Source organism: Malaclemys terrapin, chromosome 1 (assembly GCF_027887155.1).
Source record: "Malaclemys terrapin pileata isolate rMalTer1 chromosome 1, rMalTer1.hap1, whole genome shotgun sequence".
NCBI lineage: Eukaryota > Metazoa > Chordata > Testudines > Emydidae > Malaclemys > Malaclemys terrapin.
The window spans coordinates 70,640,780-70,653,352 of NC_071505.1; the positions used below are offsets into that span (position 1 = coordinate 70,640,780).

At 41.2% G+C, this 12,573-nt stretch overlaps 1 protein-coding gene across 1 annotated transcript in view; it reads left to right on the plus strand.

The window, feature by feature from the left end:
* Window positions 1-502: 502 nt before the first annotated feature.
* The window catches only part of NAV3 (neuron navigator 3), a 583,663-nt gene continuing 571,592 nt past the window's right edge, over window positions 503-12,573 (plus strand). The window contains exon 1 of the mRNA XM_054027082.1: window positions 503-778. Coding sequence (XP_053883057.1) covers window positions 707-778 — 72 coding nt within the window. The 5' untranslated portion in view covers window positions 503-706. The remainder of the gene's footprint in view (window positions 779-12,573) is intronic.

The window sequence follows — 12,573 nt, forward strand, 5'->3', positions numbered from 1 at the left end:
TTATGCCAACTCTGTCCACATATCTATTCAAGTGACATCATCATAGGACCTAATCACATCAGCCACGCCATCAGGGGCTCATTCACCTGCACATCTACCAATGTAATATATGCCGTCATGTGCCAGCAATGCCCCTCTGCCATGTACATTGGCCAAATCGGACAGTCTCTATGCAAAAGAATAAATGGACACAAATCTGACATCAGGAATCATAATATTCTTCTCAGAGTATGGCTTTTCTTTCAGCTAGACTGACTCACAAAGCAGCTTTAGTAACTACTTTCAGTAATAAAAGTGCCATAGAGAGGAGAGATAATTAACTACAAAGGGTGATGACAAATTTCAAACTAATCTTGTTACATATCTCTTTCTCAGCAGGTTCACAGAGAGGATGTAACCTTATTTAAAATGGAAACCTGTGACGGAAGATAGCAGTTGGAACTAAAGTATTGGGTGAATGTTTCTTTTTTAACGAGTGAGCTTTTAAAAACGATATGCTGGTTTGGAAGGTACGAGGAGTAAATTGCAAAGTTTATTTTCTCTACTTGATCGATGGATTTTTTAATCATTCCTTGGAGTCAATGAAGTTCAGAGAAGGCATGTGATGGAAAAAGCAGCGGGTCTGTGTGTTTGTAGTTCCCACATTTTGGATTAGTTTGCTGTCTTGCTGAACCGATTCCGTTTTGACGGGCAGGGCGTGAATGTGATGGATTTATCTTCAGAAATGAACAGACATGGAAGGAATCCAATAAGTCACAAGCTAGAAGATCAGAAGAAGGTAAGATTATTGTTGATGCTAATTAGCTAACTTTGAACTGCTTATACATTCTTAATGTGATTTAAATAAGCTGGAAACTAAAATGCTTTACAAAATATAGTGATCTGCCTTTATACTTGTAGAGTATTGCTGTACAGCAGACTGTTGTTATGAATCTGAATTTCGTTATTACCTGGTCATTTTGCTACTAACCCCCTCCTGAATTTGTTTAGCAAATTGGTTGACAAAACTTTTACTTTGCTGTCAATGCTGACTTCATGCCAAAGTCCTGCTGATCTGGAATATGTGCTTAACTTTGTGCTGACCTTGTCTGAGTGCTTCATCCCTTACAGTGAGAGCATCCCAATAGTAATTCTGAACAGTTCTATTATCAAACTTGTCATTAATTTTGGTCCATGTTTCTGGACTACCTTATGTAGTTTAATTAAAGACAATGATTTTTATGCTATATCAAACATCCTTTTGGCTGATATAGATCCTTCACTACGTTAGATCCGACTTTTTTGTTATCCCAAGAGTATCATTAGGTGCTATTTATGTCTTGGGCTTCTCTTGAACACAGACTGGTAAATGTTTAAAACTGTGTGATGGTTTTGTGCTCAGGGACTAGGATGAGTCCGTCAAACACCACTTCACTTGTGACCTAAGCCAGGATATAAATTGAGTACACTGGCTACTTCATTAACCTCCTGTGGCACCTGCCCATAAATAAAACTGTAGCAAATGATGCCTACTGGGTTTTATGGGTTCCTTAGCATATGCATCTGTTCAGCAAAAAATAAACTTCACTTGTTTATGGCCGGGCAGATAGAAAAAGCTACACAGTGCAACTTGAAGAATGTGAGTATTATTAGGTTGCTGAAATTTGAGGAGAATTACACCATTTCCCTATCCTGCTGCCCTCCCCTCCCCTGCCCTCATGAAATAATAATGTAAAAAAGAAATTGGGAATCTCCTCCTTTCTCCCACTAGAATGGAAAAAACCGTGAGAGGCCCTGAGCTATGTAGATCTGAGGTCAAAGAACTTGCAACCAGTTCTGAGAGTTACTGCACTGAGCAGTAACATTTCATTGCTTCCAAATCACTTTTAAGATTCCAGTGGAAGACTGGTATGTTACATACTGAAAAGTTTATTATTATACAGGTTTGTCAATAAGAGACACTAAAACTTTGGAAATTAAATAGAATCAAAAGTCATTGGCCAAGTAATTAACTTTGACCTTGTATTGAAAGCTACAACTCAGTGGACTTTACTGACAGCCTAAATGCAACTGTTGCAAGTCCAGTCAGAACTCAATACTTGGAAAAAGAACAGGAGTACTTGTGGCACCTTAGAGACTAACAAATTTATTAGAGCATAAGCTTTCGTGGACTACAGCCCACTTCTTCGGATGCATATGAATCTGAATTTCGTTATTACCTGGTCATTTTGCTACTAACCCCCTCCTGAATTTGTTTAGCAAATTAGTTGACAAAACTTTTACTTTGCTGTCAATGCTGACTTCATGCCAAAGTCCTGCTGATCTGGAATATGTGTTTAACTTTGTGCTGACCTTGTCTGAGTGCTTCATCCCTTACAGTGAGAGTATCCCAATAGTAATTCTGAACAGTTCTTCTATATGCATCCGAAGAAGTGGGCTGTAGTCCACGAAAGCTTATGCTCTAATAAATTTGTTAGTCTCTAAGGTGCCACAAGTACTCCTGTTCTTTTTGCGGATACAGACTAACACGGCTGCTACTCTGAAACCTGTCAATACTTGGAGCATCCCTGGAGTCTGTGTGTGTCTCTCTGTGTTAAACTAGGCCATTCACAGCTGTTAGTCTTCTGAACGTATTGAGAATTGCTGGAAATATAGCAGGATAACACATATAACAAAATATGTCAAACTACTGGTACTGTACTGAGAACATTTATTGAGCCTTTGAGCTCCTTTTTGTGTAACAGAAAATACTCAAAGGTATGATATGACATAATTGACTTAGAGCTTGAGACTTCTTTCCAATCCCAATTCCCACACAAAAGCAAAAGATGAGCAATATTAGTATTAATCAAAATACAAGTATTGCTTTCTGAATATTATCCAATGTTGAGTGTAATGTGCTTCAGTCTGGTATTTTAAACAAATCTCTCCGGTTCCCTCCTTTCCCCTCTTTCTTCAAGTGAAATATTGCTCCTTCCTGGCCTAGCAGAGGTGCTGAACCTATTATGCAGCAGATCTAGGTTTGGGGGAGACTCATGTTTCCTAGAAAGTTGGAGATTGTTCCAAAGGTGGTCTGGTGTACTTGAGGTCAATTTCTTTTCTTTGAATAGTTTGAGGATTCTTTATCCAGCACTAGAAGAACTAACTAAGCAAGGACTGGAGAACACTGTTTTATAGCGTCTAAAATCAGTATGTTCTGTGATCTAGATATTTAGGAATTAATAAAAAGCAACAAGAATCTCTGAAATTCATTTTCATTGCTAACAGGAATCTTTAATCTTTCTGTGAGAAGCTATTGTTATCTGGTTCATTAACAAATAGACTGGTGTGATTTTAAAAGGGTTTGTATGTTAATCATCCGAGACTTTTCACGGCCTGTTTTGTAGTATGTACAAATGTGAAATGCAGACATAAGCAGCGTGGGTTATTTATTTACATTGCAGCTGGTTGAAAGCCAACACAGAAATAAATTTGGCACCGCTGTGCCCTGCTTTTATAGAACGCACTGCCTTTGGCAAATTGTCTGACTCAATCTAGTACATCCAGCGCTCTGGTGAAACAATACTGCCTTACCTGGATTGGGCCAGGCAGAACCAAACTGAAGCTCTTGCATAACCCATATTCTCACAGGTAAACAGAAAATTCAGTGCTCTGGGGAGGTTTAGTTGTAGCATCACTACTTCCAGTGGCCTCTCTGCCACATTGTACATGGCAACATTGTATTCATGCTGGCCAGTTGAGCATGAGCATAGGGAAACAGGACAAATGATAAAAGCTCATTTTTGTAATAGGGACTTGTGACTTTTTAGTTATGTGTACATTGGTACCCATTAAAAAGGTAACATTTACCAACAGATAACAGTAGATGGTATGTGATATCTGCCCAAATTGTACATATTGCACATTTTTGGGCTGAGGGGGTTAATTCTACATATAAAATAAAATTGAGGTCCATTACCTCACTGTGTGGTAATGTAGAAAATGTCCTATCTGTCTCAATAGGTACTTATATTGCCTTTATTACAGACAAGTCTAAGTACTGCATGCTTATATAACACTCATACTGTGCACATTTGCATCCCATTGTATGTAACCTGAATTTTAAATCTGTACATATTTGTCCCATGGCTGAACACCTGTGCAGTTCATGAGTCATTGGGTAAACCCCAGGATAAAATGATAATTCTATTGATTTCTTTCAGTATTTCATTACATTTAAAGAACTGGCAAGTGTCACACAGAACCTACATTTGCCCCTTCTCTCACATATTCTCTCAGCCCTGCAGAATTACTGCATATAGCAGGGCTCCAGGAATGAGCAGGAGTTTTTCTGAAGCTACTCCTTTCACCCACAGGGGCTCAGTGGGGCTGGGTGCCAGAACTGACAGCAGGGAGACGGTGTCTTCAGAGAGCTTAGTGCTCTCACCTATTGGCACCCAGCACAGCAAAAAGGAGGAAGCTTTTTTTTTTTTTTTTTTTTTTTAATGGAGATATCCCATCTCCTAGAACTGGAAGGGACCTTGAAAGGTCATCGAGTCCAGCCCCCTGCCTTCCTTAGCAGGACCAAGTACTGTTTTTGCCCCAGATCCCCAAGTGGCCCCCTCAAGGATTGAACTCACAACCCTGGGTTTAACAGGCCAATGCTCAAACCACTGAGCTATTCCTCCCCCCCAATAAAGCTGCCTGACTTTATTGCTGGGGTGGCAGGAGCAGAGGGGAACAGGCTGGAAGAGTTTAATTTATAGATATCAAGGCCAGAAGGGATTGTTGGGATCGTCTATTTTGACCTTCTGCATAACACAGGCCATAGAACTTCCCTGAATTAATTCCTGTTTGAACTAATGGGCTGGGACAGAAGTATCAGAATGAGGGTGAGGGAGAAAAGGACAGTTGCAGGATCTCTTACCACCTCTGTGATCATCAGGATCTTCTGGCCCTTCTACCACCTTCCAAAAATGCTCCCAGGGCCCCTCACCCCAGGCTGTCCCTCTGTGCCTGTGGTTCATACTAGTTCTCCAAACTCCTCAATCATCTCTCCAACCCTGTGCTTCTGTGAGGTACCATTCCCAGAGCTCTGGGGCACCCTAACAAGAAAATAAGTGCCCATTTCTTACTGGAAAGAAAAGTCACTCGTGCAGCTACCCGCCCATGAAGCTTTAAGACTAAACTCCTAAGATCGTAATCTATTTATTGTTTGCATTGCGTACTGTAATTGCTACATTTCTTATATTATCTAATCATAGAGTTCAATTACACATATCTGAATAGCGAGCGGTTGTCTTACTGGCTTCAATATGATACACATGTCTGAATTTAGTACATCCTGAACTGTACAGGGAACACTGGGATATCAGTTTGAATAACTGGCTCCTGTAATGCTGCTGTTTGCAATATTTGATTATGTTAAACAACAGTAAAGATTACTTCAACTGTATTTCATTGTTCAGTATTGTGCCTTTGTTTTATAAATCCACTCAAAATCTGTGATCTGCTCTTCATATGCATAGTTTACAGTCAACAAGCACAAATATATATATAATGTATTTTGCTTGCTTGCAAAAGAACATCCAGTATTCCCCAATTAACGTAGCTGTTTTTTTTGCAAGAAAGTCTTGCTGAAGACATTCCTTTGATGGACTACCCAGGTTACTTGGTATCTTCAAAGAACACCTGCTAGCCTCAGGCAGACAAAGAAAAGCATTTGAATGATTGCTGCAGCTGTGGCCTTGTCAAAGTTGGGAGACCACATGCACTTAAGGGTGTATGTGCATACGTGCGGGTGTGAGGCAATGCTCAGGCAAATAATACAAGCTGCAATATCTTCAAGCATTGCTTATGCATGTGACCTTGTGTAAGCTTGTAAAAATGCTTTAAGAAAGATGGAAAAGGTATAAAAGGCATCCCAGAAACAACATTGCTTCATTGCTCAACAAAGTTTTGGCATGTCTGTTTTGTTGTCTTAGTGATTTACTGCTCTCCGTTTAATGTTACCTAAAGATGGGAGCGGAGCAGGGAAGAGAAAGAGTAAGACAAAAATGGGTTTTCTCTGATATCTACATTCAGTAAACCTGACACATTTTCTTCCTTTAACAATAAGTGTATATTGGGAGTATATTTGTTCACTGAGGTCTTGGTCTATTAAAATATTTTGTATTTAAAATCACTCAGTTTTAATAGAATGCTATAGTAATGGTCTTTCTGCACTCTCAGTATTAGGATTTGCTACATCAATGTCATTACATCATAGGTAAGGACATAGGCCCAGATTTTTAGAAGTATTTAGGCATCGCTCCGCTCCATGTTGCAACGTCTAGTCTCACTTTCAAAAATGACCAAGGCATGTAGGAACTTAAGTAATTGACTTTCAATGGTACGTAGGCGCTGACGTCACTTTTGAAAATGAGGCTTAGGCTCTAAAGTCAGTTAGGCATTGCAATGCTGAGTGGAGCAATGCCTAATATTATTAAAAATCTGAGCCGTGACATTAAGGAGTCGGATTCTGAAATCTTGACACACCTCAAGCTCCTACTGTACAAAAAAAATTATAAATGTCTAAGTGAACCCGAAATTAGCAAAGATTTTTCTTGGTATTCTATATTAACCTCCCTAGACCAAAATTTAAACAGGTGGGAAAGCTAAGAATCAATAATTTGTAAACCTCAGTCATATATTGGCATAGAAATAATCTGACCTATGTTCCTGATATAATTTATATTAATTTTTGGGACCTTTGAGATCTTAAGGGCCTGATCCAAAGTCCATTGAAATCAATGGACTTCACTGGATTTGGATCCTGCCCTAAAGCTTTGTCTGAGCATGTTACAGAGATTGCACTTACTTTCCAAAATTGCTGGTCCTGCAGTCCTTATCTAGGCAAAAGGACCATGGATGTCAATGGAGTTTTTCTTGCCTACAAAGACTCCAGAATTCGGCAAATAAATAAAAAGTAACAGTAGCAAGGCCAGCACACCCAAAAATTAATGTAGTATTTTTTAAAATTACCTGCTTGAATAAAATACGAACCATAACAATGGGAGTTGTAACATGAAAAATCATTTTTTCCCATCATCAACAAAGCCAGTTCGTGGGGCTCTTGGACATGCAAGTGACATGAATGTGTGCATGCCAGCAAAATATACCGTTCCTCTAGCCTTGCTGTTTTCCTTCTTGTAAGGAGGAGGATTTTCAATTTTATAAGAGTGCTGTTCTGTGCCCTGCCTACTTACTAAAATGGAGCAGACGGGGAGTAGTGGAAGGTGTGTTTACTAGCATTTCAATTTTCCCATTAAACTCTCTTTTCTAGGTTCGGTTTTGGATGGGTCAGATAGCTGAGGAACGGGGATCTGAATAATTTTGCAGATCTCCTTTCGGAAGGCCCCTCTCCCACCCACCCAAACATACCTTGTCTCTTCCTAAGTTTTCCTGTACTGCAGTGGGCCCCACCATTTACTACCCCCGACCTTGCCCCACTATGTATGTCTCTCTCTCAGGGAACACTTTAGAAAATGGAGGACTGAAGACCTGGTTAGGAATCATAGAGCCCAACAATCACATTCACTACTACCATGTGTCTCTCAAAAAACTGAGAAGGCTCCTATGTTCAGGGACGTTTCCATTGATTTTTACAAAAAGCAGTGTTTTAGTCTGTTTTTGTAATCCTTGTAAACTGGGCACCTGAAGGCAAAGCCACCCAGCTGAGCAGGTAAATTGACTGCAGGATGACTGAGTCGTATTAGTGTTTGCGCAACGTGCCTCAAGTGGCATGTGACCAAGATTCATCACCGAATTTGGTCCGCTGGTTGGATCGTTAGCTTCCCCGGCCCGGGCCAGGCAGTGACAGGGAGTGTGACATGAACGCTGATCCTGAGTGCATTTGTGTTTCAAGAACCACCTCATAGCAGGCCTGCCACCCTCTCCTTTCCTTCCTCTTTTCCTCCACAATGTCTCCCTGTGAACCATGTTCCCCAGCACAAGTCTCTTGATCCCCTTCTATCCATCTGCCAAAACCCTCCTGGGTAGACTCCCTGGCTCCCCACTGAAATCATTCCATGTGCTGCTCTGCTATAAATTGTCCCAATTGTAAAATCCATTTACTCTAGGTTTAATGTGCAGTATTTAACACACTGTATTATACAATGTGAAAACAGGTTTTAATAATTCAATAAATGACCTTGCCTCTTCCACACTTTACAGTCCTTTTATTACTATTTTAGGACCATACTAATAAATATGTAAGCATTTGTTTTTAATATGTATTTGTTCTGTTCATTGCTTTTTTGATTTTCTGTAGCAGGCTCTTAATTAGAAATGTTTTGACCCTGAGCTGAACAAAACTAACTAAGATGTAAAATGCAAATTATTAGTACTTTCCTTTAAAAAAAAATTGCCTGGCTTTATTTTGTTTTCTGTTTTTCATCATTATACATTAGTCCTATAACTGGCTGCTTTTCTTTCAGCCCGATGTTATCCTTTAAGCTCTTGCTGCTAATGCACGCTTGATATTGAATAAAACTCATTATGGAATACAAAGTAGAAGTTACACCAGAATGTCATCTCTGTCTGCTCGAAGGGACTCAGCTGCTTAGCAGTTGTTTGTGTTGGCAGATTTTTGTGTAATCAAATAGCTGAGATGAACATTGCTTTGTATATACACATACTATATTATTTTCTGACATGCATTGGAGAGGGGGTTGGAAGAGAGAGAAGGGTTTGTGATTTGTTTTGTTCTGATTGCCTTTTTTGTTTTCAATGCCTTTCCAGCAAAATGTAGGTTGTAAACACTGGAGTGATATAGTGATTATTATTAATTATATAGAACAATGGCTCTTTGCTCAACAATAAAAAGTGACAGATTCATGTCTCCCTGAATTTAGAATCTAAATGAAACTTACAAGAATGTGAACTTTTGAACTAGATATTATGGAGCCATGTTTATTCTCTTTTACTTAAAGTGATTATTATTTGTATTCCAGTAAGGTCCAAAGATCCCAGTCAGGATTGAGGCCCCATTGTGGTGGGCTCTGTAAATAGAGTACCTGCCTCAAAGAATTTACAATCTAATTTGAAACCAGGCACAGACAGAAAGAAGTAGGAGGGGGCGTGAAAATAGCAACAATCAGGCCATATGGTTACGTAGCTTCACTATTGGGCAACTTGATGGTTTCCAATCATTTCTACTGTTTTTGTTTGTCAAAAATAAAAAGATTGTAACCAGCCTTCCATTATAAATCCTATTTTTGATCTCTCACTCTCTACTTTAACAAAGAAAATTCTCATTCTTAGCCTTGGGACAACAGAGAAGTATTTTGATGTTGGAGGCAGTAAATTGCTGAGCAAATAGGCTAAGATATTAAGCTTTTCTGCTGCTGCTGTTCTCTAGTAAGATTTGAGAAACCAGCCTGTATGCATTGGCTGCTATTAAGTGGTCAGTGCTTGCCAGCCGTGACTGTCATTATTTCCTAATCAATGTGAATGTGAATGATTATTTAGCTGCTTTTGTCTAAAAATTGCTGCCTTTCAGCGTTTTGGTCAGTGGGAGAAACTTACGCTGGAGGCAGTGTGGTTTAGTGGATAGAGCATTGGATTGGGAATCAAAAGAACCAGGGTCCAGTCTCAGCTCACTCACAGACCTGCTATGTGACCTTGGGAAAGCCCCGGTATCCAGAGAGGTACGTCTACACAGCAACAAGACACCCACTGCTGGCCTGTGCCAGCCAACTTGGGTTCACAGGGCTAGGGCTTTTTCATTGCTGTGTAGACTTCTGGGCTCGGGGCTGGAGCCTGTGCTCTGGGATACTCACGGTCCTAGAGCCCAAGCTCCAGCCCCTAGTATCTAGGTCAGAGGTGGGCAAACTGTGGTCCGGGGGCCACATCCGGCCCTCCAGATGTTTTAATCTGGCCCTTGAGCTCCCGCCGGGAAGTGGGGTCTGGGGCTTGCCCTGCTCCAGCCGGGGAGTGGGGTTGGGGTCTTGCTCCACTCCTTATGGCTCCCGGAAGCAGCGGCACGTTCCCCCTCCAGCTCCTATGTGTAGGGGCAGCCAGTGGGCTCCGCACGCTGCCCTCACCACAAGCACCGCCCCACGCAGTTCCCATTGACAAGGAACCGCAGCCAATGGGAGCTACAGGGGCAGCGCCTGCAGACAGGGCAGCATGTAGAGCCACCTGGCCATGCCTACATGTAGAAGCCGGAGGGGGGGATATGCCCCTGTCTCTGGGAGCTGCTTGAGGTAAGCGCCACCCAGAGCCTGCTACCCTGACTACCTCCCATGCCCCAAAACCCTGCCCCAGCCCCAATTTCCTCCCCCCCACACCCCTCAGTCCCAGCCTGGAGCACTCTCCTGCACCCCCAACCTCTCATTCCCAGCCTCACCCCAGAGCCCGCACCCCCAGCTGGAGCCCTTCCACATCCCAACCCCCAATTTCATGAGCATTCATGGCCCACCATACAATTTCCATACCCAGATGTGGCCCTTGGGCCAAAAAGTTGCCCACCCGTGGTCTACGTGCTGTGTGTAGACATATGCTCATGTGTCTCTGTTTCCTGTCCTATCTTTTGCCTGCATAGACTGTTAGCCCTTCAGGGTGCGTGTTAAAGGGTGACCGGCTCCTTTAAGGGCCAGGGGACCTGGGTCCAGCCAGTCCTGTTTGATCATCAGACCCAGCTGGGAAGGGGTTAGGTGTTTTCTACAAAGGGCTGAGAGAGCTCAGTTGGAGGGGAGGTGCAGGAAGGAGGTTAGCTACTCTGGAAGCCCTGGAGCAGGGGGGAGAGATGCAATTGGAAAGGCCTCTGGTTCCCTGCACCCTGCTTTGGTTGTGAATTTTGTGTTTGAAGAATAAAACTGTGCAGTGAAGGAAGGTCTTAAAAGACACTGGGCATCACGTCAGTCCTTCCTGGGCTGGAAAGACAGACCAGTGGCATACAGTGAGATTCTCTCTTACTATGCATTTGTACAGCATGTAGTACAATGGGGGATCGTGTTTGGGACCTCTAAGTATTACTGTCATCTTATTATTAATCATCACAACATTATGACATAGTTGTAGCACTTCATGATTCCACATCATGACATTACAACAATAATACCTGGGTCCCAAAAGATATTCCAGGACTTTTTAATGTGAGATTCCCCTTTTGAAGTGTGGTTAATCCTCACATTAGCAGATTAGGGGTTGACAGTACTGTCTGAGTGATTTTTCTAAGCCTTAAATGTTGTGCTTGTTTCTGTAATCAAATTAGTCTCATTCAAAGTGTAATCCGCTGTTTCCCTTCCCAGAAATTCCAGACTTCCCAGGCACCAGTCAGATTCTCCTCTGTGTGTCACGTTGGGTTCATCACATCCATGATTACAAACCTATAGCTAGAATTACCTCTCAAACTTGTTAAAAATGAATAAACCAGATCTTCTGCTCCCTTGCAGCCTCTGACTGAACAAATAAGCCTCAAACATAAAAATTTCACAGAGCAGTTTTAATACTAACATAGACTGGAGCAGAGACAAGTGGGTGAGATAATATCTTTTATTAGATTTTAAAAAAACTCTGGTCCAATAAAAGATATTACCTCACCTCTCTTTTGTGTCTAATATATTGGGACCAACATGGCTACAACAACACTGCATAGATTGGAACACTTTATTTGTTCAGCTTTTTCTTGCTTGGTGCTAGTTGTCCTGCCATGTTTTACATTCTGCTCCAAGTGCTGAGAAGGTCTTTCTGTGTTTGGAATAATAGGGACACTTTTTCTCAAGTGCTCTGTATGTTTGATGGCTGTTTTACTAACCCATTGTGTTACGTTGTCTTGAAAGATTTGAATTGGATTGTAAAGTCTTTGGGGCAGGGACTGTGTCCTCCAGGGAAATTGCTTTGTGCAACTGGGCCCCAAAGCTGACTGAGGTCTCTGGGAGGTTCTGCAATACAGATTTAACATCATTTCTTCTACTTTATTTGTATGTCTGTCAGGTGGAGTTCCCAAGCTATCCTGCTCCTATAATTCACAAGCACACTGACTCTGCAGGAGCTCTCGGCAAATTTCAATGAGATGCCTTTTTCCTGCTGCTGTAGCAGAATCCAGTGAGGAATTAGAGCAGCTAGTGACTATACTAAAAATTGTGTATTTGTGAGAGGGAAATAAAGGACCTTTTTATTGGTATGCATGCCATAGCAAGTCATCTCGTATGTGTTGAATGCATGCTTACAAAGTAGTTTTAACTTATATTCACAGCTGCTTATTGTATAAATTCATTCGTCCTTTTATATATATATATAAAAAAAGCATGCCCATTCTTAAGCAATTTATGACAGAAACTGAATAAAACCAAACCTGTTTAGTATTTATGACTGCTACATAGGCTACCAAGTGGTATCATTATTTGAGCCGTTTACTACATATTATTTTATTTTATTTATTTATTGTTAATATCACAGTAGTTCCTAGACACACCCACGGAAATTGGCAGCCCATTGTGTTAGGCGCTGTACAAACACATGGTAAGACACAACTCCTGCCTTAAAGAACTTACTGTCTAAATAGAGAAAACAGAAATGTGTAGATGAAAGGAAGTGTTATCTCCATTTTACAAATGAGGAACTGAGGCA